The sequence below is a fragment of the Lithobates pipiens genome, unplaced genomic scaffold (assembly GCF_037356315.1).
Source record: "Lithobates pipiens isolate NorthernLeopardFrog02 unplaced genomic scaffold, aLitPip1_a1.2 Scaffold_37, whole genome shotgun sequence".
NCBI lineage: Eukaryota > Metazoa > Chordata > Amphibia > Anura > Ranidae > Lithobates > Lithobates pipiens.
The window spans coordinates 5,061,376-5,086,939 of NW_027507825.1; the positions used below are offsets into that span (position 1 = coordinate 5,061,376).

The 25,564-nt window shown below is 45.3% G+C and overlaps 1 protein-coding gene across 2 annotated transcripts in view; it reads left to right on the forward strand.

The window, feature by feature from the left end:
- Window positions 1-25,564, forward strand: part of LOC143956501 (alpha-1-antitrypsin-like) — a 60,149-nt gene that overhangs the window by 16,295 nt on the left and 18,290 nt on the right. For both annotated transcript variants that reach the window (XM_077466700.1, XM_077466701.1), the window contains exons 2-3: window positions 17,750-18,409; window positions 23,796-24,066. In XM_077466700.1, coding sequence (XP_077322826.1) covers window positions 17,773-18,409; window positions 23,796-24,066 — 908 coding nt within the window. In that variant the 5' untranslated portion in view covers window positions 17,750-17,772. The remainder of the gene's footprint in view (window positions 1-17,749; window positions 18,410-23,795; window positions 24,067-25,564) is intronic.

The following is a 25,564-nucleotide window of genomic DNA, read 5'->3' on the forward strand; positions in this document are numbered from 1 at the left end:
CTCACATTTCTAAAAATGAATGAGGCATGGATCTCGGAGGAATTCAACACATGTGACCAGTAGACCATGTATATGTCTATAAACAATTTTTTTAATCAAGCACACAGACCTTCTTTTTTCATTTGGCTCACTTCCTTGTCCAAAAAAAGCACACCGTACTATATGCCCGTACCCTCCTCTTTGAAGAGGTTGAGCGGTGTCATATTTCTACTGGGGCTGCTTATTATGAGGGGCTCCCACCATCCCTGTGCTGTGCTGACTTCCTCCTGGGGCTGTACCTCTACTGTGCATATTTTGAGGTGCTCCCACCATCCCTGTGCTATGCTCATTATGAGGGGCACCCACCATCCCTGTGCTGTGCTGACTTCCTCCTGGGGCTGCTTATTATGAGGGGCTCCCACCATCCCTGTGCTATGCTGACATCCTCCTGGGGCTGCTTATTATGAGGGGCTCCTACCATCCCTGTGCTATGCTCATTATGAGGGGCTCCCACCATCCCTGTGCTATGCTGACTTCCTCCTGGGGCTGCTTACGGTGCAGGTGTCAGTGCTGTATATCACGGTGCTGATGTCAGTGCTCTCTGTCACGGTGCTGCTGTCAGTGCTGTATATCACAGTGCTGCTGTCAGTGCTGTATATCACGGTGCTGGTGTGAGTGCTTTATGTCACGCTGCTGATGTCAGTGCTCTCTATCACAGTGCTGTTGTCAGATGACTCTATCACGGTGCAGGTGTCATTGCTGTATGTCACGCTGCTGGTGATCATCTCCTGCACCCTCTTCTTTGCCTACCCTGGTCCCTGACCTTCCCTCTCCTCCATTGCCTTCATGCGCTCCACAGTCCAGAATTGTCACAACAATTTCCCATATAAAAAAAGAATGCTTGTAGTTGTCGATCCCAAATTCACCTCATACATGTGTTATGTCATTGGCCATGTGGTGGGACTATGTTTGCACAGCTAATAATTATTTTGTGGCTGCAAATTTGACCTATATGTTTGCAAAGTTCGCCTCCCATTGAAGTCAATGGAGCCTGCCGCGAACGTTCCGGTTCACGAACTATCGGCCGCGTTCGCGGTCCGCGTTTGCAAAACGTCCCGACGGAAGTTTGTCCATCACTAGTGCTCTGCTTCAGTATGTCACAGTACATGTTGGCATTCATGGTCCCTTCAATGAACTGTAGCCCCCCCAGTGCTGGAAGCTAATGGTGGAGACGCTATGGTCAGTCTAATGCCCAGGGGAAAGATGGAAAACTGCCACCCCCCCAAACACACTGGGTGGAGAAGGGGATGGGACCAATAGCAGCGCACGCTGCACTAAAATGTATGGAATGGTTGTGATGTGGCCAAATAGTGCAAATGGTTGTGTGCACTCCAAACGGAAGATTTTAATATCAGTGCAGAAATATGGGGCTGTGTCAGTGGTGTCACTGGAAATGGAAAAATGCCCCTATGTCATTAATGTCAGTGAAAGGAAAATGTCACTGCTTAGGTGGTGTCACTAGAAGGAAAATATATCTTTGTTAGTGATGTCACTGGATGGAAAAAAACATCTCTATGTCAGTGTTGTTACTGGAAAGAGAAAATGTCCCAACAGCTGTGGTTTTACTGGATGGAAAAAATGGCCCTATGTCAGTAGTGACATTGGAAGGTAAAATGCCCCCACATAGGTGGTGTCACTGTACAGAAAAAATGTCTATGTGTCGTTGGGGTCAGGCCCATTATTATAAAACACTAATAGACTTTCTCTGATGATTTCTCTGTATTTGCTCAGGAAAATCTGTCCTGCTGCTGGCTAATTTATATCAAACCCTTAGGGAATCACAGATGATAAAGCAGTGTACAAATTGGCCAGCAGGAGGGCAGATTAAATAAAGAACTAACCAAAATGTACTAGAGACACAAGGCACAGATACGAGACGTAAGAGACTGCAGAGGTGGTATAAATAAAGCAGGACCGGAGCAGAAGATTGCTCTTGGCCGGGGACTCAGGAAGCCATACCTGAGAGAGCTGCTGATCTGAAGTTTGTTTTGTGAGAGAAAGAAAAGGTTGCATGAAAAAATAAAAAAAAACAGAAAATAAATCCTTGCCATCCAGGCACTAACTAAACATTTCAGGTTCCTATCTCACAGGTGAAGGGCTTCTCCCAGTCACCCACAAATCAAAGATAATGCAAAGCTTTTCTTTCTCTCACAAAACAAACTTCAGATCAGCAGCTCACCAGTCCAGCTTTATTTATACCACCTGTTGGTGGACACAAGTGGACCGTAACATCTGGTCCGGAACAAACCCTGCTAAGGTGGTTTGTAAAACCTGGACTGGATTCCCCCTTAGTTCCCTGCACATGAACGCATGCGAAGTAAAACATAAAGTCCATCGATCACCTCGCCTTTCATAATGTCCCAATATTTACATAGTTAATCTGGTTGAAAAAAGGACCATCTAGTCTAGTGCAACCAGCATAGAAAAAAAATGTAAAAAGGACACACACTGAAAGCTCATCATATCCCCCCTTATGTATTTATACATGGTGATCATACCCCCCTTATGTATTTATACATGGAGATCATATCCCCCCCTTATGTATTTATACATGGTGATCATACCCCCCTTATGTATTTATACATGGAGATCATATCCCCCCTTATGTATTTATACATGGAGATCATATCCCCCCTTATGTATTTATACATGGAGATCATATCCCCCCTTATGTATTTATACATGGAGATCATATCCCCCCTTATGTATTTATACATGGTGATCATATCCCCCCTTATGTATTCATACATGGTGATCATATCCCCCCTTATGTATTTATACACGGTGATCATACCCCCCTTATATATTTATACATGGTAATCATATCCCCCTTATGTATTTATACATGGTGATCATACCCCCCCTATGTATTTATACATGGAGATCATATCCCCCTTATGTATTTATACATGGAGATCATATCCCCCCTATGTATTTATACATGGAGATCATATCCCCCTTATGTATTTATACATGGCGATCATATCCCCCCTTATGTATTTATACATGGAGATCATATCCCCCTTATGTATTTATACATGGAGATCATATGCCCCCTTATGTATTTATACATGGAGATCATATCCCCCCTTATGTATTTATACATGGTGATCATATCCCCCCTTATGTATTTATACATGGAGATCATATCCCCCCTTATGTATTCATACATGGTGATCATATCCCCCCTTATGTATTTATACACGGTGATCATACCCCCCTTATATATTTATACATGGTAATCATATCCCCCTTATGTATTTATACATGGTGATCATACCCCCCCTATGTATTTATACATGGAGATCATATCCCCCTTATGTATTTATACATGGCGATCATATCCCCCTTATGTATTTATACATGGAGATCACATCCCCCTTATGTATTTATACATGGAGATCATATCCCCCCTTATGTATTTATACATGGAGATCATATCCCCCCCCTTATGTATTTATACATGGTGATCATACCCCCCTTATATATTTATACATGGTAATCATACCCCCCCCCCTTATGTATTTATACATGGAGATCATATCCCCCTTATGTATTTATACATGGATATCATATCCCCCCTTATGTATTTATACATGGAGATCATATCCCCCCTTATGTATTTATACATGGAGATCATATTCCCCCTTATGTATTTATACATGGAGATCATATCCCCACCATTTTGGCTAGGGCAGCACCGAGGCTCAGAGGAACATACAGGGATTACTTCAGAATAACAAAAGTACGACTAGTAAACAGCGGGAGTTGCGGATTTTCCTTTAGGGTTGAGGGAGACCTTACTTCCCTAGGCTGGGCGGGATGCGGCTGCGGCGGTCATCGCTTTCTGGTAAGCAGGTTATTCATACACTTTGGGTGGTGATTCGGATGCACTTCGTTTGCTTTGAAGATTTTGTCACAATTATCAAACTTATGTCTGCTTATTTGGATGGACACTATTTTATAAGAAACTATGGACTTTTTTTCTATGATGGGACTTTGCTTTAGTTTTCCTTTTTGTCACTTTTTTCGTTTTTGTACCTCTTTTCAATCTTTCATGTATATTCACAATTATATATATTTATGAGTTTGTAATTAGCGCGGCATCTTTGTTGACATTGCACTTTATTTGGAGTTTCTGCACTGGACATTTTGATGTTAGCAGCTTATTTATTTATTATTTCACAAGTTACTTTTTTTTTTGCTATAGCGTAGCGCCAGCCTTGGGACAGGCAGTAAAGCCCGGCAGCTTCGCAGACGTCTCTCTCCGTCACATCTGTGAAGTATGCTGCGCTTTGTGAATGGCCCGGCAGAGTGGGAAGGAGGAGGGGGGCGAACCTCTGATTGCGTTTGCTTGGCGAACTCAATCAGAAGTGGGAGCGGGTACCTATCAAAAACCTTTTTTGCGTGGGGCGGCGGGTACTTGGTTTTTGATAGGTACCTGCTCCCCCCACCCATGAAAGGTGCCAATTGTGGCAGAAAATGGGGGAGGGGGGACAAGTGGAGCTTCCCCTTTTGGGTGGTGCTCCACTTTAACCACTTGCCGCCCGCCATGTAGCAAAATGGCGGTGGCAAAGTGGTTTTAATATCCTGACCGGACGTCATATGATGGGATCAGGATATTAAGCCGCTGCGTGCCCCCGGGGGCACGCATCACGGCGTTTGTTGTTGCGGGGTGTCAGTCTGACACCCGGCAACTACGATCTCGGTAAAGAGTCTCCGACGGAGACTCTTTACCACGTGAACAGCCGTGTCCAATCACGGCTGATCACAGTGTAAATGGGAAGATCCGGTGATCAGCTTTTCCTCACTCACGTCTGTCAGGCGTGAGTAGAGGAGAGCCAATCGGCTGCTCCTCTGACGGGGGGGGTCTGTGCTGATCGATTATCAGCACAGCCCCCCCCCCCCGAGGATGCCCACACTGGACCACCAGGGACACCACCAGACCACCAGGAGATGCCCAGCACCAGGTATGCCCCCTAGACCACCAGGGATGCCAGCCAGTGCCCATAATGAATGCCAATCAGTGCCCACAATCATCACTGATTGGTATGCATTATTGTTTGGCACTGATTGGCATCCATCCCTACAAAACTTTAAATTACAATGCCGCCTATCAGTGCCCATCCATACCGCCTATCAGTGCCCATCCATACCGCCTATCAGTGCCCATCCTAGCCGCCTATCAGTGCCCATCCATGCTCATCCGCGCTGTCTATCCATGCCCATCCGTGCCACCTATCCATGCCCATTTGTGCCGCCCATCCATGCCAATCCGTGCCACCTATCCATGACAATCCATGCCACCTATCAGTGCCTATTTGTGCCACCTATCAGTGTCTGTGTCGCATATCAGTGCCACCTATCAGTGCCACTTCATTGGTGCCACCTCATCAGTGCCGCCTTATCAGTGCCCGTCACTGCAGCCCGGTCAGTGCCCATCAGTGAAGGAGAAAACTTACTTATTTACAAAGTTTTGTAACTGAAACAAAAAAAAAACATGTTTTTTTTTTTCAAGATTTTCGGTCTTTTTTTATTTGTTTAGCAGAAAATAAAAATCCCAGAGGCGATCAAATACCACCAAAAGAAAGCTCTATTTGTGGGAACAAAATGATAAAAATTTAGTTTGGGTACAGTGTAGCATGACCGCGCAATTGTCATTCAAAATGCAACAGCACTGAAAGCTCAAAATTGGTCTGGGCAGGAAGGTGTATAAGTGCCCGGTATTGAAGTGGTTAAATCTCATCTGCCACTTAGTTGCCTAATTAGACAGAGCATTGAGGTCGGCTTGTAAATTGGAGACATCCTGTAAGGACGTTATTCCACTGCATAGTTCGGTGTCATCTGCAAAGACTATCATTTATAAAGATATTAAAAAGTAGGGGCCCCAACACTGAACCTTGGGGTTCAGCACCACTGATAACTAGTGATGGACGAACTTCCGACGGGACGTTTCGCGAACACGGACCGCAAACGCGGCCGATAGTTCGCGAAACGGAACGTTCGTGGCGGGCCCCATTGACTTCAATGGGAGGCGAACTTCGCAAACCTTTAGGTCAAATTTGCAGCCACAAAATAATTATTAGCTGGGCAAACATAGTCCCACCACATGGCCAATGTCATAATACATGTATGAGGTGAATTTGGGATTGATAACTACAAGCATTCTTATGACATCAGCAGATATACAGCACTGACAGCAGCACCGTGATAGAGAGCACTGACATCAGAAGCGTGACATACAGCACTGACATTAGCACCGTGATATACAGCACTCACACCAGCACCATGATATACAGCACCGACAGCAGCACCGTGATAGAGAGCACTGACATCAGCAGCGTGACATTAAGCACTCACACCCGCACCGTGATATACAGCACTGACAGCAGCACCGTGATAGAGAGCACTGACATCAGAAGCGTGACATACAGCACTGACATCAGCACCGTGATATACAGCACTGACAGCAGCACCGTGATAGAGAGCACTGACATCAGAAGCGTGACATACAGCACTGACATCAGCACCGTGATATACAGCACTGACAGCAGCAACATGATAGAGAGCACTGACATCAGCAGAGTGACATTAAGCACTCACACCAGCACCGTGATATACAGCACTGACAGCAGCACCGTGATAGAGAGCACTGACATCAGCAGCGTGACATTAAGCACTCACACCCGCACCGTGATATACAGCACTGACAGCAGCACCGTGATAGAGAGCACTGACATCAGAAGCGTGACATACAGCACTGACATCAGCACCGTTACAGAGAGCACTGACATCAGCAGCGTGACATTAAGCACTCACACCAGCACCGTGATATACAGCACCGACAGAAGCACCGTGATAGAGAGCACCGACATCAGCAGCGTGACATTAAGCACTCACACCCGCACCGTGATATACAGCACTGACAGCAGCACCGTGATAGAGAGCACTGACATCAGAAGCGTGATATACAGCACTGACAGCAGCACCGTGATAGAGAGCACTGACAGCAGCACCGTGACATTAAGCACTCACACCAGCACCGTGATATACAGCACCGACAGCAGCACCGTGATAGAGAGCACTGACATCAGCAGCGTGACATACAGCACTGACAGCAGCACCGTAAGCAGCCCCAGGAGGAAGTCAGCACAGCACAGGGATGGTGTGATCCTCTCATAATAAGAACCCCCAGGAGTAAGTTAGCACAGCACAGGGATGGTGTGATCCCCTCATAATAAGCAGGCCCAGGAGAAAATCAGCACAGCACAGGGATGGTGTGATCCCCTCATAATAAGAACCCCCAGGAGGAAGTCAGCACAGCACAGGGATGGTGTGATCCCTTCATAATAAGCAGGCCCAGGAGGAAGTCAGCACAGCACAGGGATGGTGTGATCCCCTCATAATAAGAACCCCCAGGAGTAAGTCAGCACAGCACAGGGATGGTGTGATCCCCTCATAATAAGCAGGCCCAGGAGAAAATCAGCACAACACAGGGATGGTGTGACCCCCTCATAATAAGCAGGCCCAGGAGAAAATCAGCACAGCACAGGGATGGTGTGATCCCCTCATAATAAGCAGGCCCAGGAGAAAATCAGCACAGCACAGGGATGGTGTTATCCCCTCATAATAAGAACCCCCAGGAGGAAGTCAGCACAGCACAGGGATGGTGTGATCCCCTCATAATAAGCAGGCCCAGGAGGAAGTCAGCACAGCACAGGGATGGTGTGATCCCCTCATAATAAGAACCCCCAGGAGAATATTAGCACAGCACAGGGATGGTGTGATCCCCTCATAATAAGAACCCCCAGGAATAAATCAGCACAGCCAGGGATAGTGTGATCCCCTCATAATAAGCAGGCCCAGGAGAAAATCATCACAGCACAGGGATGGTGTGATCCCCTCATAATAAGCAGGCCCAGGAGGAAGTCAGCACAGCACAGGGATGGTGTGATCCCCTCATAATAAGCAGGCCCAGGAGAAAATCAGCACAGCACAGGGATGGAGTGATCCCCTCATAATAAGAACCCCCAGGAGGAAGTCAGCACAGCACAGGGATGGTGTGATCCCCTCATAATAAGAACCCCCAGGAATAAATCAGCACAGGACAGGGATGGTGTGATCCCCTCATAATAAGCAGGCCCAGGAGAAAATCAGCACAGCACAGGGATGGTGTGATCCCCTCATAATAAGCAGGCCCAGGAGGAAGTCAGCACAGCACAGGGATGGTGTGATCCCCTCATAATAAGCAGGCCTAGGAGGAAGTCAGCACAGCACAGGGATGGTGTGATCCCCTCATAATAAGAACCCCCAGGAGTAAGTCAGCACAGGACAGGGATGGTGTGATCCCCTCATAATAAGAACCCCCAGGAGGAAGTCAGCACAGCACAGGGATGGTGTGATCCCCTCATAATAAGCAGGCCCAGGAGGAAGTCAGCACAGCACAGGGATGGTGTGATCCCCTCATAATAAGAACCCTCAGAAGGAAGTCAGCACAGCACATGGATGGTGTGATCCCCTCATAATAAGAACCCCCAGGAGTAAATCAGCACAGGACAGGGATGGTGTGATCCCCTCATAATAAGAACCCCCAGGAGGAAGTCAGCACAGCACAGGGATGGTGTGATCCCCTCATAATAAGCAGGCCCAGGAGGAAGTCAGCACAGCACAGGGATGGTGTGATCCCCTCATAATAAGAACCCCCAGGAGGAAGTCAGCACAGCACATGGATGGTGTGATCCCCTCATAATAAGAACCGCCAGGAGTAAATCAACACAGGACAGGGATGGTGTGATCCCCTCATAATAAGAACCCCCAGGAGGAAGTCAGCACAGCACAGGGATGGTGTGATCCCCTCATAATAAGCAGGCCCAGGAGGAAGTCAGCACAGCACAGGGATGGTGTGATCCCCTCATAATAAGCAGGCCCAGGAGGAAGTCAGCACAGCACAGGGATGGTGTGATCCCCTCATAATAAGAACCCCCAGGAGTAAATCAGCACTGCACAGGGATGGTGTGATCCCCTCATAATAAGAACCCCCAGGAGTAAATCAGCACAGGACAGGGATGGTGTGATCCCCTCATAAGCAGCCCCAGTAGAAATATGACACCGCTCAACCTCTTCAAAGAGGAGGGTAGGGGCATATAGTACAATGTGCTTTTTTGGGACAAGGAAGTGAGCCAAATGAAGAAAGAAGGTCTGTGTGCTCGATTAAAAAAATTGTTTATAGACATATACATGGTCTACTGGTCACATGTGTTGAATTCCTCCAAGATCCATGCCTCATTCATTTTTAGAAATGTGAGGTAGTTAACACTGTCGTGAGCTAGGCGAGTACGCTATGATCCCCCCTGCTGCGCTGAACGTCCTTTCGGACAGGACACTGGATGAGGGGCAAGCCAACAGTTCGATTGCAAATTGGGCAAGCTCTGGCCAGAGGTCAAGCCTGCCCATCCAGTAGTCCAGGGGTTCATCACTCCTCAGAGCGTCCACATCGGCCGTTAACCCGATGTAGTCGGACACCTGACGGTCTAGGCGTTCCCTGATGCTGGATCCGGATGACACCTGTCGATGGGTCGGCTGAAAGAATGACCTTATATCCGAAGTCACCAACACATCTTCAAACCTGGGAGCGCCAGATGTGACCATACATGGTCGATGACTCACTCCTGATACATTTGCAGTCTGCTTTGTCCCTCTTGTGCAATGTAAGTTATTCCTGCTTCTCCTCCCTATCTGCTGGTCCATATCTTCCTCTGAACTCCCCTCCTCTTCCTCTCTTGTGGGCACCCACGTGACATCACTAGACACGTCATCATCAACGTCACCTTCCCCACCGCTATAAGTAGAGATCTCGGAGTAGGCAGCAACACCGTGGACCAACCTCCTCCTTGGGCTGATCTGGGTACTGTCGCCAGACTGCTGAGTAGCGGTTGTTGCTACCTCCTCTTCCTGATCCAATACCAAGAGTGGCTGCGCATCAGAAATGTCCTCTTGATATGGATCGGAAAATAATTCCTGTGACTCAAGCAGAAGGTATGTGGTGGTGGTGTTGTTGGTGGTAGTGTCTTTGGGGGGTGCACATAGCAGAGAGTGAAGAAGAGGGTGCAGATCGAGAGGATGAGGAGGGTGCAGAAGAGTAAGGCTGAGCGAGCCATTCAACTAAGTCTGGTGCATCCTTTAAAGTAATTGAACGCACCTTCTGCAACTTCCCACTTTGGCTCAAGGCTGTTGCTCCTGCCCTACCCCTACCACCCCTGCGGAAGGGCCTGCCTCTTCCTCTGCCTGTCATTTTTTAAATGACCCTGTGACAAAACTCTTAGTCCCTATACCGCTGAAGGACTGCTGCAGTATAGGGCAGCGGTCAGCAGTGGTGCACCTCAACCCTATCTATTGTGGACCTATACCGGTCCTTACAGATCAGCAGACTGTACCTCACTCAACCCTATGTACTGTAGCACCCTTCACCAAGTTACCAGTCCTTATAAGGACCAAGTAGGTTGTGTGTGACTGATTAGCAGACTGTACGTCAGTCCCTATACTGCTGAAGGACTGCTGCAGTATAGGGCAGCGGTCAGCAGTGGTGCACCTCAACCCTATCTATTGTGGACCGATACCGGTCCTTACAGAATGGCAGACTGTACCTCATTCAACCCTATGTACTGTAGCACCCTTCACCAAGTTACCAGTCCTTATAAGGACCTTTGTGGACCAAGTAGGTTGTGTGTGACTGATTAGCAGACTGTACGTCAGTCCCTATACTGCTGAAGGACTGCTGCAGTATAGGGCAGCGGTCAGCAGTGGTGCACCTCAACCCTATCTATTGTGGACCGATACCGGTCCTTACAGAACAGCAGACTGTACCTCACTCAACCCTATGTACTGTAGCACCCTTCACCAAGTTACCAGTCCTTATAAGGGCCTTTGTGGACCAAGTAGGTTGTGTGTGACTGATTAGCAGACTGTACGTCAGTCCCTATACTGCTGAAGGACTGCTGCAGAATAGGGCAGCGGTCAGCAGTGGTGCACCTCAACCCTATCTATTGTGGACCGATACCGGTCCTTACAGAACAGCAGACTGTACCTCACTCAACCCTATGTACTGTAGCACCCTTCACCAAGTTACCAGTTCTTATAAGGACCTTTGTGGACCAAGTAGGTTGTGTGTGACTGATTAGCAGACTGTACGTCAGTCCCTATACTGCTGAAGGACTGCTGCAGAATAGGGCAGCGGTCAGCAGTGGTGCACCTCAACCCTATCTATTGTGGACCGATACCGGTCCTTACAGAACAGCAGACTGTACCTCACTCAACCCTATGTACTGTAGCACCCTTCACCAAGTTACCAGTTCTTATAAGGACCTTTGTGGACCAAGTAGGTTGTGTGTGACTGATTAGCAGACTGTACGTCAGTCCCTATACTGCTGAAGGACTGCTGCAGTATAGGGCAGCGGTCAGCAGTGGTGCACCTCAACCCTATCTATTGTGGACCGATACCAGTCCTTACAGAACGGCAGACTGTACCGCACTCAACCCTATGTACTGTAGCACCCTACACAGTCCAAGTTACCAGTCCTGATAAAGAGCTTTGTGGAACAAGTGAGTTGTGAATGATTAGCAGACTGCAGCAGAAGGGCAGCAGTCAAGTATAATATTCTTTCTATATTTGGAAGAAAGAATATTATACGTGTACAAGCCTATTACCATACCACTGATACCAGTCCTGAAAAGAACCTTTGTGGAACTAATAGTAACAGCAACTGTTTAAACTGACCCTCACTGCCTGACACACTGCTTCCTGCCTGTCCCTATACAAACTGGCAAAACAGAGGAGACTGGAACAATTACTGGTTACTCGAATAGCACTTTTGTGGACCTGATAGTAACAGCTAATGATGATGATGATGATGACTAATCTGGCTGTCCCTAAAATAGCAGCAGACACAGCGCTCTGTCCCTTTATCTAAACTGACAAAAGACACTCAGGCTGCTGCAACAATCAGTAGCACAGCAAACCTATATACACCTAACACCTATACCAGTCCTGAAAAGAACTTTTGTGTACCAAATAGCTAGCGTTTTATCTGTCCCTGCTCCAAACAGCAACCTTTCCCTATCGTGACAGAAGAAAGAATGTAAAATGGCCGCCGGATCGGGTGTATTTATAAGTTAGGGGGAATGTCCAAGTGTTCATGTGCTGTCATGTCTCAATTGGCTGTCCTGTACCCCATGATGGATGTGTCATCAGGTCAAAGTTCCTTTACACAATAAAAACACGGAAGTCCGCCGGGCGAACGGCGCCAATAGTCCGCCGAAATGGCGGACCGCGAACAGCCAAAATTCGCCGCGAAACGACCGCCGGGCGAACTGTTCGGCCAACTCTATCACTGACACAGATAAGTCCTAATAAGTGTAAGGCTGACCGCAGCCTGTACTTGTAGGAGGAGTCAGGCTGCATAAAGCCTGTGTAGTGTAATATTTTTCTGCCTATCACAGAATGCTACAGAAGTGACGTTGCCGCCAGAAATTTAGCACTGCGCATGCGTGATGCGTTCCAAACACTTGCTCCATGCGTTCCAAATGATTTGCGACAATGCAGACCAGTGAAACCGTCAGATAATGTCAGAGAAGTGAGGGGAGGTAATCCCCTCCCAGAGCCACTGTTACCTGCTCTCTCTCTCCGCCGCTCTCTGCTCTGTCTAAAGCTAATGTCACAATTACCTCTCCCCACTCCCGTGACATTATCTGACGGTTTCACTGAACTACATTGTCGGAAATACTCTGGAACGCATGGTGCAAGCATTTGGAACGCATCGCGCATGCGCAGTGCAAAATTTCTGGCGGCAACGCCACTTCCGTAGCATTCTGTGATAGGCAGCAAAATATGACACTACACCTGCCCTCCTTTGCTTCCTCCCTTGTGATCGTAGACTAGCGTGTCTGTTCCTGATAGCGTCATTTCCCGGTGTGTGACCTATCTGACGTCACTTCCGGGTTTTCATCTCGGCTAGGAAGATGTGCGGCTGGAAGGGGGGCTCCGAGTCTCTCCGCTTTCACTGGCAGGATACAGGTTTGGTCAGGGGGTTCCACGGGCGGGCAGCCACCCCCATGTGGACTAATCCCGGGCATCTACTGGCATGCTGCTACTCTCCCCATTCAGGGTCAGGTTGGGATCAGAGCCCTGCCGGTTATCCCAGTGTTAGTTCTGACACCCTCAGGACTGAGGCCGTTACGATGTGTCTCTAGTGCACTTGTGCAGGTTACTTAGGAGCTGTGGGTCACTCGCAAGTGTGGTGCTGTTAGGCTGCACTCTGGCTGGCTCTGCTGTTGCCTACGGGGCAGGGGGTCTCTGGTGTCGGGGGTCAAAGTTGGCTGGACTAGGGACGATCATGGCTGCATTAGTGATCTTGGTATTTGGGTCTGTCACCACTGGCTGGTCATGTACCTGTGGGGAAGTTCGGGGATGCCTTGGTTATGTTGCAGCTTAGGTATGTTTGGGCAGGGCCTCCTCCCTCCTAAGCTCCTCATGGTGGTTCTTCCCCCCTCCTGAGCTCCATGTGGTGGGTCCCCCCTCCTGAGCTCCATGTGGTGGGTCCCCCCTCCTGAGCTCCATGTGGTGGGTCCCCCCTCCTGAGCTCCATGTGGTGGGTCCCCCCTCCTGAGCTCCATGTGGTGGGTCTCCCTCCTGAGCTCAATTTCTTATGCAATTCACGTTTATCATGCAATTCACATTTCTCGTGCAATTTACGGTTCTCATGCAATTTACGGTTCTCATGCAATTTATGGTTCTCATGCAATTTTTCACTTCTCATACCAATTCACATTTTTCCCATGTTTCCCATGTTTCTTACGTTTCCCATGTTTCTTACGTTTCTCATGTTTTTTACGTTTCTCACGTTGCTCACATTTTCATGTCATTGCCTTTTGTTCGCTGCATTTCCGTTAGCTACTGCTTACATCCAGGATCTGTCACGTCTACAGATCCATACGGGCTAAGGATTCATTTTTTAATTGATTGTCGTCCCACAATCTTCTCGCCTGTAGTCCATATGTCATGCGTGCACTTTCACCATTACACCTTTACTACTACCCACCCCAGTCTGTGGGTACCTTAGCCCTGAGTGTTCGTTTTTAATTTCCTGTCTTGGCGCTGCAGGTTGCTTGGACTCGCTTACTGCATACAGTAGGGTGGTGTTGTCATTAGGTTCCCATTCATGCGCTATTGGTCTTGTCATTTCTGCACCCATATCCTTATACTTGTCAGGTATCAGGGTTGTTGTCATGTGATGGGCTGGTTGTCTGTTATGTTCTCTGGTAGTTTTCACACAGCTGGGTTGTCTATGTTCTTCCACTGCAGGTTACCCATCACATCTATGGGTTTAATAGATTGAGGTGATCGTTTTTAATTGGCTTGTTCGGTGCCAAGTCTCCTCATCTGTTCTTACGCTGCTCATATACTTTGTACAAACTCACGTTTCTCATGCAATTACGTTTTTCATGCAATTTACATTTCTCATGCAATTAAGTTTTTCATGCAATTTACGTTTCTCATGCAAATTTTTGTTTCTATGCCAACTCACGTTTTCTTATTTCTCTCATTTTTCCCAGGTATCTCTCGTTTTCCCAGGTTTCACTCGTTTTCCCAGGTTTCTCTAGTTTTTCCAGGTTTCTCATGTTTTCCTGTGTTACTCTTATTTCTCATGTTTCTCACGTTGATCATCAATTCACGTTCTCGTGCAACCTGCATTTCTTATGCAGTTTGCGTTTTTCTTGCAGCCTCGGTTCTTATGCTGCTCACGTTTTCATCAGCTCGTGCTACTCATGTTTCTCGTTCTGTCACGTTCCTTCATGCAGCTTACATTCCTGTGACACGTTTCTCAGTCTGCTCACGTTTCTCTCGCAGTTTATGTTCCTGACCAAGTTGTGTGTCATTTCCACACTACCCTTTAATTTCCTAGCCAGGAGTTGCGCTATAGTATGGAACTATTGGTAAGTCGGCCTATTGCAGCTCCAGCAGCGTTTACTGGCTCAGGGGCTTTAGTGGATTCCGGAACCCTCTTGGCGCCTAGGCCGGTACCATTAGGCCCAGGTTCTCGGCTGCAGATGCCGGCGTCACGCCTTCTCTTCAGTTTCCAGCATTTGTGATGGATTGGGTTTCCATTTGGCCGATGAAGCAGCCTTGATCGATAAGTCTTTATTTTGAATACCAGGAAGGCTCATGACACTGCTTGGGATGTTTTCCAGGCTTTCCGGTCAAGGTTTCCTAGTCGTAATGGTTAACATCCAGTTCCTATTTCCTTTTCTGTTTTTTTTTTGCCTCTTCCAACTCGTTTTGGCCCACAGCACTATCGGGGAGTATCTGGCTGACACTCAGCATTTCATGTTGTTGGAAGACCCCGATAGGCTTTTCTTTATTTTCTGCGCACTCTATTTAAGCCATCCTCAGGAATCCAGAAGAGTAGCCCTCCTGCTGTGCTCAGCAGACTTCCCATCATGGGTCATATTTTTCGTGACATATCTGATATGCTCTCTAGTTCTCCTTTTGCGTTGTTAACCAGCTTGGTGCTGAAGGCAGCGCTATGGCTGGCCTTTTGTGGTTCCTGAGGCCAGGGGAGTTGCGCTTCTGGCCCAGGGTCTCGCTTACTTTGGCCAATCAACTGGTTTGGCATCCGGCCTTTTCTGTTTACATGCACATGCTCGCAAGAAGCAGCAATCAGGAGGTGGCACTGTCATCAGGTTCTTGGAGCCTGGCAAGGTGGCGCCCGGTGTTGGTTTTAAATCAGCTCGTCAGTGCTACATCTGATAAACTCAGGGATGGTCCTCTGTTGCCTTTTCCTAACGCTCCCCTCTCCGCAGCTCAATGCATACTTCATTGCCGTCTCCTTTGGCCAATCAGGGTCTGGACCCTAAAGCATACTTTGGCTATTCACGCAGGATAGGAACGGCTTCTGTGACTTTGCGCCAGGGGGATCCCGGCCCTTATCATTTGGTATTTGGGTAGGTGGAGATTGTCTTGTTTCTCTGGGTATGTCTAAGAGCCCCTTTGTGAGATGTCACAAGCGTTGTCAATTGGCAGGTTGTACGTTAATTCAGTGTGTATAAATCTGGTTGTTAAGCTTTCATCCTACTGTGTTATTTTTGCCCCTTTTAGGCATACTGACCACGTGACCCCGGCACACTTCAGGTCCATGTTCTCTGTTGCTCTTTGTTCCTTTCCTATACTATCCACAGATTGACTCCTAGTACAAAAGACTGTTGGGTTTAATGAAGAACCGTAAACACAGATGGGGGTACAAACAAGACCCCACCACTGCAATTTACAAATGTAAATCAGTTTGTCAGCTTTCCCTATCCTGGACTACTACAGACATCCCCCAATCTCAATAACATAAGATTGAGGTGTTCTGTAGTGCACTAGGGAGAATTGGGAAGGACTGAATTCTAGGGATTTGAGTACAGCAGAGGCAGCAATGGCAGCTCACTGCAGGAAGTTAGGAGCTCAATGGATTTCTGACAGATTAACAATTTTAATAAACTTGCAGCATTCTAAAGTGACAAAACATTGGGAAATGTGGATGTATTTCAACGATTTTAAGGCCTCCATTATAATGATTTAAGATGAGACGGTTGTATCTCAGCTCTAACAGTTCCGATTGCTGGAAGTTCTGCCCAATTCTTGGGCTATTTTGTAAGTCCCTTTATCAATTAAGTGGACCAATTTGATACTCTCTCTATTTAACTGAGGTTCCACCTATATTAATATTTGTCATATTTATTTGCTTTTTTAGTAAAAACATGCATCCCACCCCTGATGACTGGCAAGAAGCCAAGAAACGTGTCGGGTTCTCAAACTAAGGATGCCTACTTAAGCTTATTTTAATCCTTGATAATATCAACTTTTGTCCTATAGAGTTTGTACTCATTCATGTGATTTTATGATTTTTGATTAGTAATTTATGTATTTCTGTTATGAACTGCATCCATGTATGTCCATTGATTTGTCTATACTCCAGATTCTCTGATTACTATTATGAAAATATATTGAGTGTATATCTATATTTATATTACTGTACTACCATTGTATGCATTCAGATCATGGACAACTCCTAGGGGTCATTGATTATAAATTAAATCTAAATTATTTTATTCACATGTATTCATACATTGTTATTTTCAATTGACATGCTTCATTTAAAGTCCCACTTGCCCCCCTTTTCTTTCCTCCATTATAATATTTAAAAGTCTTGAGATCGTGTCATGTTACACTAAGCCCTTGTACAAACGGTCGGAGATTCCGACTGTGTGTGGTCTCCATCGGACTGTTTCCATCGGAGTATCTGATGGACCAAATTTTCTAACTTGTTGGTAAAAAAATTTCGACAAAATGCTCCGATCGGACATACTCCGATCATGTGTAGAGAATTCCGATCGGACAAAGTGCCACGCATGCTCAGATCAAATTCCTACACCAAAGCTATTGGCTACTAGCCTGAACGTAGTCCCATCGTAATGAAATAACGTCATCACGTTCTGCACGATCGGATTTCCCGACAACTTCGTCCGACCGCGTGTATGCAACAGTTTCGGACAAAATCCGTCGGACAAAATCCGACGGATTTGTTTGTCGGAATCTCTGACCGTGTGTACAAGGGCTTAGTCTTATCAGTGGTTGAAAACAAAGACTCAACTAACACATTGTCATTACCTGCAGGTGAGCGTCTATACTGAGAAGACATGAAGTTCCTCCTAATTTTGCTTTTGCTCATCCCGGTCATAGCTGCTTCAGATGAACACAAATCTAAAGAGTGCCATGAAGATGCTGAAGGTGGAAGGAAAGCCCAAGCACTAAAAGAAGCAGTAAAAGGAAATACAGAATTTGCTTTTACTTTCTTCAAGCATCTGACCTCTGTGTCTTCTCAGGGCAAGGATTCACCACCCAAAAATATTATTTTGTCACCTTTCAGTATTTCTTCTGCTTTTTCCATGCTGTTGTTGGGCGCCCAATCAAAGACCCACCAGGAAATCCTGGAAGGTTTGAGCCTGAACAACAAAAAATCCACAGAAAGTGAGCTCCACCAGGCGTATTCCACTCTTCTCCGACTTCTGAATAAACCAAAAAGCAGCCTTCAAGTTGACATCGGCAATGCCCTCTTTGTAGAGAAGACACTGGCCTTGCTGAAGAGCTTTGAAGATGATTTAAAGAATCTTTATCATGCTGAATTTAGGAAGACCAATTTCAATGACCCACAAGAGGCTACAAAAGAAGTGAATGAATATGTAAAGAATAAAACTGAAGGCAAAATTATGGAACTCTTCAAAGAATTTTCTGAAGATACTAAGTTGGCCCTGGTCAACTATGTTCTGTTTAAGGGTAAGAAGAGAGCCACATGGTCTGGAGTAGATGATTACATATGTAGTGCTACCCGAGGAGAGGCTGCTGTAGATTACCCCAGGTCTTACTTGCTCGCACAGAAGCTGCTAGTCACAAGAACAGTTCCATGCACACTGACAATACAGGCTCAGTCTAGGGGATGTCAAACAAAACTTCTAAGCTCAACTTACCATCCAGCCTGTGACCAACCAAATTATCATGTCTAACAATATGCATTAAAAACAGGGGTTTAGTCTGCACACATTTGCAAATACATGCGTAAGCTACAGAGCCCTGTAAAGGCACCCCATTTTCTGTAGTCCCAACTTAAACATTTGAGAGCCTCCACAGTGGAAGCACTGGTGAGCCAAGGCAGTGGATACCTTTGCTGCCATAGTGCTATGTGCTGGGTGTCCAGTGCACCCCTGTGCCTTTAAGAAGGGTTGTGTTCCCACCAGGCTCACCCAACCTCAAACTATCCATTATAATGCATGTGCTTCCACTGTGGAGGCTCTCAAAGCCCTTCCAGTGCTCCTTGCTGTGGAGGCCAGTTATAGGTGGGGCAGTGGCCAGTTGTTTGTACTGTTTAAATACTGGTGAAATAACGCAATGGCCACCTTTGCTGCCATAGTGATATGTGCTGGGTGTGCAGTGTGCCCCTGTGCCTTTAAGGAGTGTTGGGCTCCCTCCAGGCTCACCTGCCCTCTACCTATCCATTATAATGCATTTGCTTCCACTGTGGAGGCTCTCAAAATTTAAAGTTAGGATTACAGAAAACAGAGAGACTTGATGAGACTCTGTAGCTTACACATGTAATTGAAAATGTGTGCCGACTAAATCCCAATTTTTAGCACATATTGTCAGACAGGATGATTTGGTTGGTTGCAGGCTGGTCGGTAAGTTGAGCTTGGAAATTTCTTTGGTTTTGTTTGACATGCATCACCCTTACAGAGCTCCCTGCTGTGGCGACCAGTTATAGGGGGAGGATAGCCAGGGTCATGCACAGGAGAGCAGAGAAAGACAGTCTAGGGTAACTAGCTCCCTTATAAAGGCCTCTTGGCGCCAATCTGGGCTGAGAACATGCACATCAGTGCACCCATGTGCCTGCACATCCATTATGCATCCAGCTCGCTGCCATATAAGGCACTGGCAGGAATGGCAGGTCTTCATGGGCCAGTGTCCTGAGAGTAAGTCTTACTCACAATGTCCTAGGGGCTGACTGCCACCTTCCATGGATAGTTCCTCAGTGGGAGAGATAGAGGTTTTTTTTATCTCCATACCAGGACTTCAGAACAGTGCTCTCCTGCAAAATCCTTTAGCAATGTTCTTCCAGCCCTCAGGCCCAGCCACTAATGAGGTTCTAACTGTAGTTCCCATTTCACTACAGCTGCCATCAGGGGCAGCAGGCCAGGAGAATAGGAACCTATTAGGGGAATACTATATTTGTCACCTCCTCAGGCACCTTCTGGATGTCCCCTTCCAGGAATTGGCCGAGGCAAGATATATGTATATATATATATATATATATATATACTAACCCCCGAAGGAGCTACTGGTTAGATTTGGCTTACCGTTTCTTTCTTTTTCTTCTCACTTCACGTCTAGGGGTGTCCTGTGGTAGATGGCCCAGTAACGCGAGAGACTGACAACAGATCCACCTAAATGTATTTTATTTGCAAAAACGTAGACAATGAACAGTCTCTTAAAGTGGGATCAGAGAGTTGGAAAGGAAGTTCAGGTACTCTTTAGTGTCTTTAGTGTCAGGTCAATATTGAAGAACTTGCTGCATCCAGAGAATTACCCATTCGCAACTGGATGTTCACTCAAGTTGGACAGTCCCTCTCTTACAAGTCCTAGCAGCCAACAAGGTGCTTACTAGAGATGGACGAACTTCCGATGGGACGTTTCGCAAACCCGAACGCAGCCAAAAGTTTGCGAACCGCAAGGTTCGCGCTGGGCCCCATTGACTTTAATGGCAGGCGAACCTTAAAAAACTACAGGTCATATTTTTAACCACAAAATACTTACTAGCTGTGCAAACATAGTCCCACCACATGGACACTGACTTAACAAAAGTATTAAGTGAATCTGGGATCGACAACGACAAGCATTCTTTTTTTATCTGTGAAATTTTGACAATTCAGGACTCAGGAGCGCATGAAGGCCATGGAGGAGAGAAAAGGTCAGGGCAGGCTATGAAGAGGGTGCAGGAGATGATTACCAGCACAGTGATAGAGAGCATTGACACCAGCACCGAGATAGAGAGCACTGACACCAGCACCAAGATAGAGAGCACTGACACCACCCCAGCACCGTGATAGAGAGCACTGACACCACACCAGCACCGAGATAGAGAGCACTGACACCAGCACCGAGATAGAGAGCACTGACACCAGCACCAAGATAGAGAGCACTGACACCACCCCAGCACCGTGATAGAGAGCACTGACACCACACCAGCACCAAGATAGAGAGCACTGACACCAGCACCGAGATAGAGAGCACTGACACCAGCACCGAGTTAGAGAGCACTGACACCACACCAGTACCGAGTTAGAGAGCACTGACACCACACCAGCACTGAGATAGAAAGCACTGACACCAGCACCGAGATAGAGAGCACTGACACCAGCACCGAGATAGAGAGCACTGACACCAGCACCGAGATAGAGAGCACTGACACCAGCACCGAGATAGAGAGCACTGACACCACACCAGCACCGTGATAGAGAGCACTGACACCAGCACTGAGTTAGAGAATTTAGAGGGCCGAAAATGTCTCTTTTCATCAGGGTTCATGGGCAATTGGTGACTTTAAGGATATATTCTTTCTCGTGCATCTCCCAAAACAAAGTCTGCTTCATCTGAGAAATCCTTCCTTCATCGAGCTTTATCCAAGCATCTCACCTCCATTTGCTCGGCACCTTGCTATCGTTCGGAAGGATGGTGGGAGGAACGTTCAGGCTGGAAAGCAGAGTGCCGAGCGCATACTTGATTGGCTCATTAAATTAAGTATTTCTCAGATGAAGCAGTTCTGGGAAATACATGAGTAAGAATATATCCTTGAAGTCACCTACTGCCCTGAACCCCCTGGTGAAGGGGGGCATGTTTGGCCCTTCAAAACTGGTCCGCTTTTGTATGTAATTCCTTTTTGGAATAAACTTAATTTTGTACTAAAATATTTTGATGTGGCCCTTCAATTCCAGATTAAAAAATTGGGATTTTTTAGTCTAGCAGAGGCAATGTTGCCAGCTTACACAGAAAGTTAGGAGTTTACCAGATTTCTTGCAGATGAACGGGGGGGGGGGGGGGGGGGGTTGCTGTACTTGCAGCGTTTTTAACCTTTTCATGCCTTTTTCTGACATTTGTTGCTTACAAGTTAAAACCCATATTTTTTGCTCGAAAATTACTTAGAACCCCCAAACCATACATATAGTTTTATAGCAGAGACCCTAGAGAATAAATTGACAGTTGTTGCAATATTTTATGTTACACAGTATTTGCTCAGCAGTCTTTGAAAACACGATTTTTTTTAAAAAATACACTTTCATGAATTAAAACCAAAAAAAACCCAGTAAAGTTGACCCAATGTTTTTTGCATAATAGTAAGAAAACAGTAAGTAATAGTAAGTAAATAGATACCTAACATGTTACACTTTAAAATTGCGCACACTCATGGAATGATGACAAACTACAATACTTAAAAAAACTCCTAAGGCGACACTTTAAAAATGTCTACAGGTTACCAGTTTCAAGTTATAGAGGAGATTTAGATGCTAGAATTATTGCTCTCGCTCTAACGAACATGACGATACCTCACATGTGTGGTTTAAACTCTGTTCACATTTGCGGTCGCAACTTACGCATGGGCACGGAGGAATAGGGTGCCTTCAACTTTTTTTTTTTTTCTTATTTATGTATTTATTTATTTTTTACACTGAAAAAAATTCTGATCACTTTTATTGTTGTCAGAAGGAATGTAAACATCCCTTGTGACAGTAATAGGCAGTGACAGGTAATCTTTATGGAGGGATCGGGGGTCTAAAGGACCCCCAATGCCTCCTTTGCACTTAACAGTATTCAGAACATCAAGTTTGACTGTTACTTTTTTAAATTTTGCACCTTTAGGTCTTCTGTAAACTGAAAGTGATGTAACTTTCATTTAATTCATTTTTTTTTTTTTTCGGGTCATTCGTCATGATCACAATTCGGAAATTCATAAATTAGAAAATTCATAAATTCGAAATTAAGAAAAAAAATCCGAAAATTCTAAAGAATAACTAACAAACTAATAATAACTAACTATTAAATGATGGATATTGGAGCTTCCTTTCAAATTTGGCTGTTAGTGAATGTAACAAATTTATCTGAAGTTACAAATTATCCGAAATAACGAATGCCCCATCTAAACGAATGGAACATAAAAAAATAATAATTAGTGATAATAATAATAATAGGTTTTCTATTGGTATTATTTATTATTATTTATTAGTTACGTTTCATTTGTTTAGATTTGGCATTCGTTATTTTGGATAATTCGTAACTTTGGATAAATTTCTATTCGTTACGTTCACTAACAGCCTAATTTGATACCTATATCAAATCCTATAATTTAATAGTTAGTATTAGTTAAGTTCTTATTAATCAGTTATTATTTCAGATTTTCAACTTTTCGGGGTTTTTGGATTTTCGAAAATTTATGAATTTTCAAATTTTCGGAAAAATGTGTTAAATGGGTTTTCATTCATTCGGATTTCTCAAAATTAACAAATTTTTTTGAAATTCGTAAAAAAAAAAAAAAATTAATTTGTAACGAAACTAATTGCAATTGTCTAATGTCATGACATTGCTTCCGGGTTACTAGATCTGAGACCCAATCAAAGTCAATTCCAGCTTCATTTCGGGTCTCCGGCCAGCCAGCAGACATATTGGCTGGTCGCTCGGGCTTCCCAGTGGGATGGAAGAGCTTGGGAGAGTCATGAAAAGCAGCGGGAGTAGGGGGGAGGTCCCCTCCCGCTCCCTGGGATAACAGCCAAGCAGCTTTTTTAGCCATATCGGTTGTTATCCCTAGAAAGCCAATTGCCGGCTGTAAAAAACGATACCGGGGTTATGCGTACAGCTGCAGGCATCACCCCAGTACAAACCCTTCAACCCGAGGCTGCATATTTGTATCCGGTCAACGTGAAGGGCTTAAAGAGACAAAACATAGGAAATGTTCAGGTATTGTTGAGATATATTGAATGTGCTTTTTTTTTTCCAGAAATTCGTTTTAATGCCACGAGCATGTTTTATTTGGGGCATCAAATCTAATAATTTCATGAGTTTATTTATCCATTCACCAGAGATTTTATCGGATTTAAATCACATACATGTTTTATGTTATTAGGAGAATGGCAGAAACCTTTTAAAGCAATATTTACAAGTATCTGGAAGTTCAAGGTTGATAAGAACACAACGGTGGATGTTCCAATGATGTATCAAAGGGGTTGGTACAACAATTACCGTGACACAAAGCTTCCTTGTACAGTGGTGGAGCTTCCATACAAGGGTAAAGCATCCATGATTATCGCCATGGCTGACCCGGGCAAGATCCGTGAGGTAGAGCAAGGATTGTCTGCTGAGACCATACAACGATGGAGGTCATCATGGAGAAAATGGTAAGAGGAGAACACTGCAGGCCAATGTACAAGAAAACCCCCTAAACTTTGTTTGCATGTTTATTCAAACTCATGTATCTATTAGACATGTGCAGAGGGAAATATTTCATTTGAGAATTTCGTTTTCGTCCAAAAAATACATTTATTTAGTTACTCCCAAAATTAGTTTTTATTTATTTAGTTTTCCGTTGCATTAGTCCGAAAATCCACATGAATTACGGTCAAATCTGTCTTTGAAGGCTTATGGTGTCTGTCGAATGTATAAAGAAGATTTGACGGAGCTGCTAAATTCTATATAGCCTATAGGCGGAGCATTTGACTCTGGAAATGTACGATTGCAGCGTCGTACAGTTTCAATGCTCCGTCGAATATTATTATAAACGTGTGTGTTTTTCGTTGCTCTGTCGAATCTCCGTCGTTCATGTTGAATGAATGGTCTAAGTCTCACAGTGTCAGGTGTCAGATAGTGAGTGACTGATAATAACGAATATGGCGGTAACCCATTGTGAGAGCGACATGGAGGCATTGGAGGACGTTCCTGGGCCATCTACAAGTGTTTCCGTATATATATTATATACTCGTTCAAACAGAAACTGGTGGACTGGTGATAGTGATCACTGATCAGACAGATAACAAGATTCTATAATAATAAACCCCCCCCCCCACAACACAGGCAGCCTCTGAGGCTATCACAACAACACTAGCAGCAACACTAGTATCACTATAAGGTTCTCACACTAACACAATAGCAGCAGATTATTAGGAAAAAGCTAAGTTGAACTGTAGCTTGCTTCACTATTGTTCTGCTGCTGTGCTTATGCTTAATAATAATTCGGGTTCTCTGACAAGTGACAATTCAAACGGACCAACTAAGATTGACTGTCTTCTGAAATGATTCAGTGTGTGTGTCTCTCTCTGCTAGCAAGCGTAAGTGAAAGTAAGTTGGTTGTACATGTGTGTACTTCCCCCTCTTTGGTTACAATCAGCCAATAACATTCATCATCGTCATTATTTTTATTTTACTTCCCCCACCCAATTCCGGAATCTTTTCTCTCTGTCGAATCTTTTCTCTCTATGTCGAATATTTTCTCTCTGTTGAATATTTTCTCTATATAATCTTGGACTAATAGAATTTAAGGTTAGGCACATTCGACCACAGGTTCTATAGACACAGATTGTTATTGTCAGAGTCACGTCGAATCTCCTATTTTATATCGAACTGTTGTAACAACGAAAATGAAAATAAAGCATTTATTTATGTCGGATCTTTCGTTTTTCGGATTCTGCACTTTCGTTATCGTTTGTTGAAATACCTGAAATTCGGATGAAAATGCATTCGGATGAAAACAAATGCACATGTCTAGTATCTATATTCTGACATGCCATGTGCCAGCTGAATATGGAAATTGAACTAGCTGGGCGAGCATTTATACACTCATTTAGCTTAACCAGTTGCCGACCGCCGCACGCCGATGTACGTCGGTACAATGGCACGGGC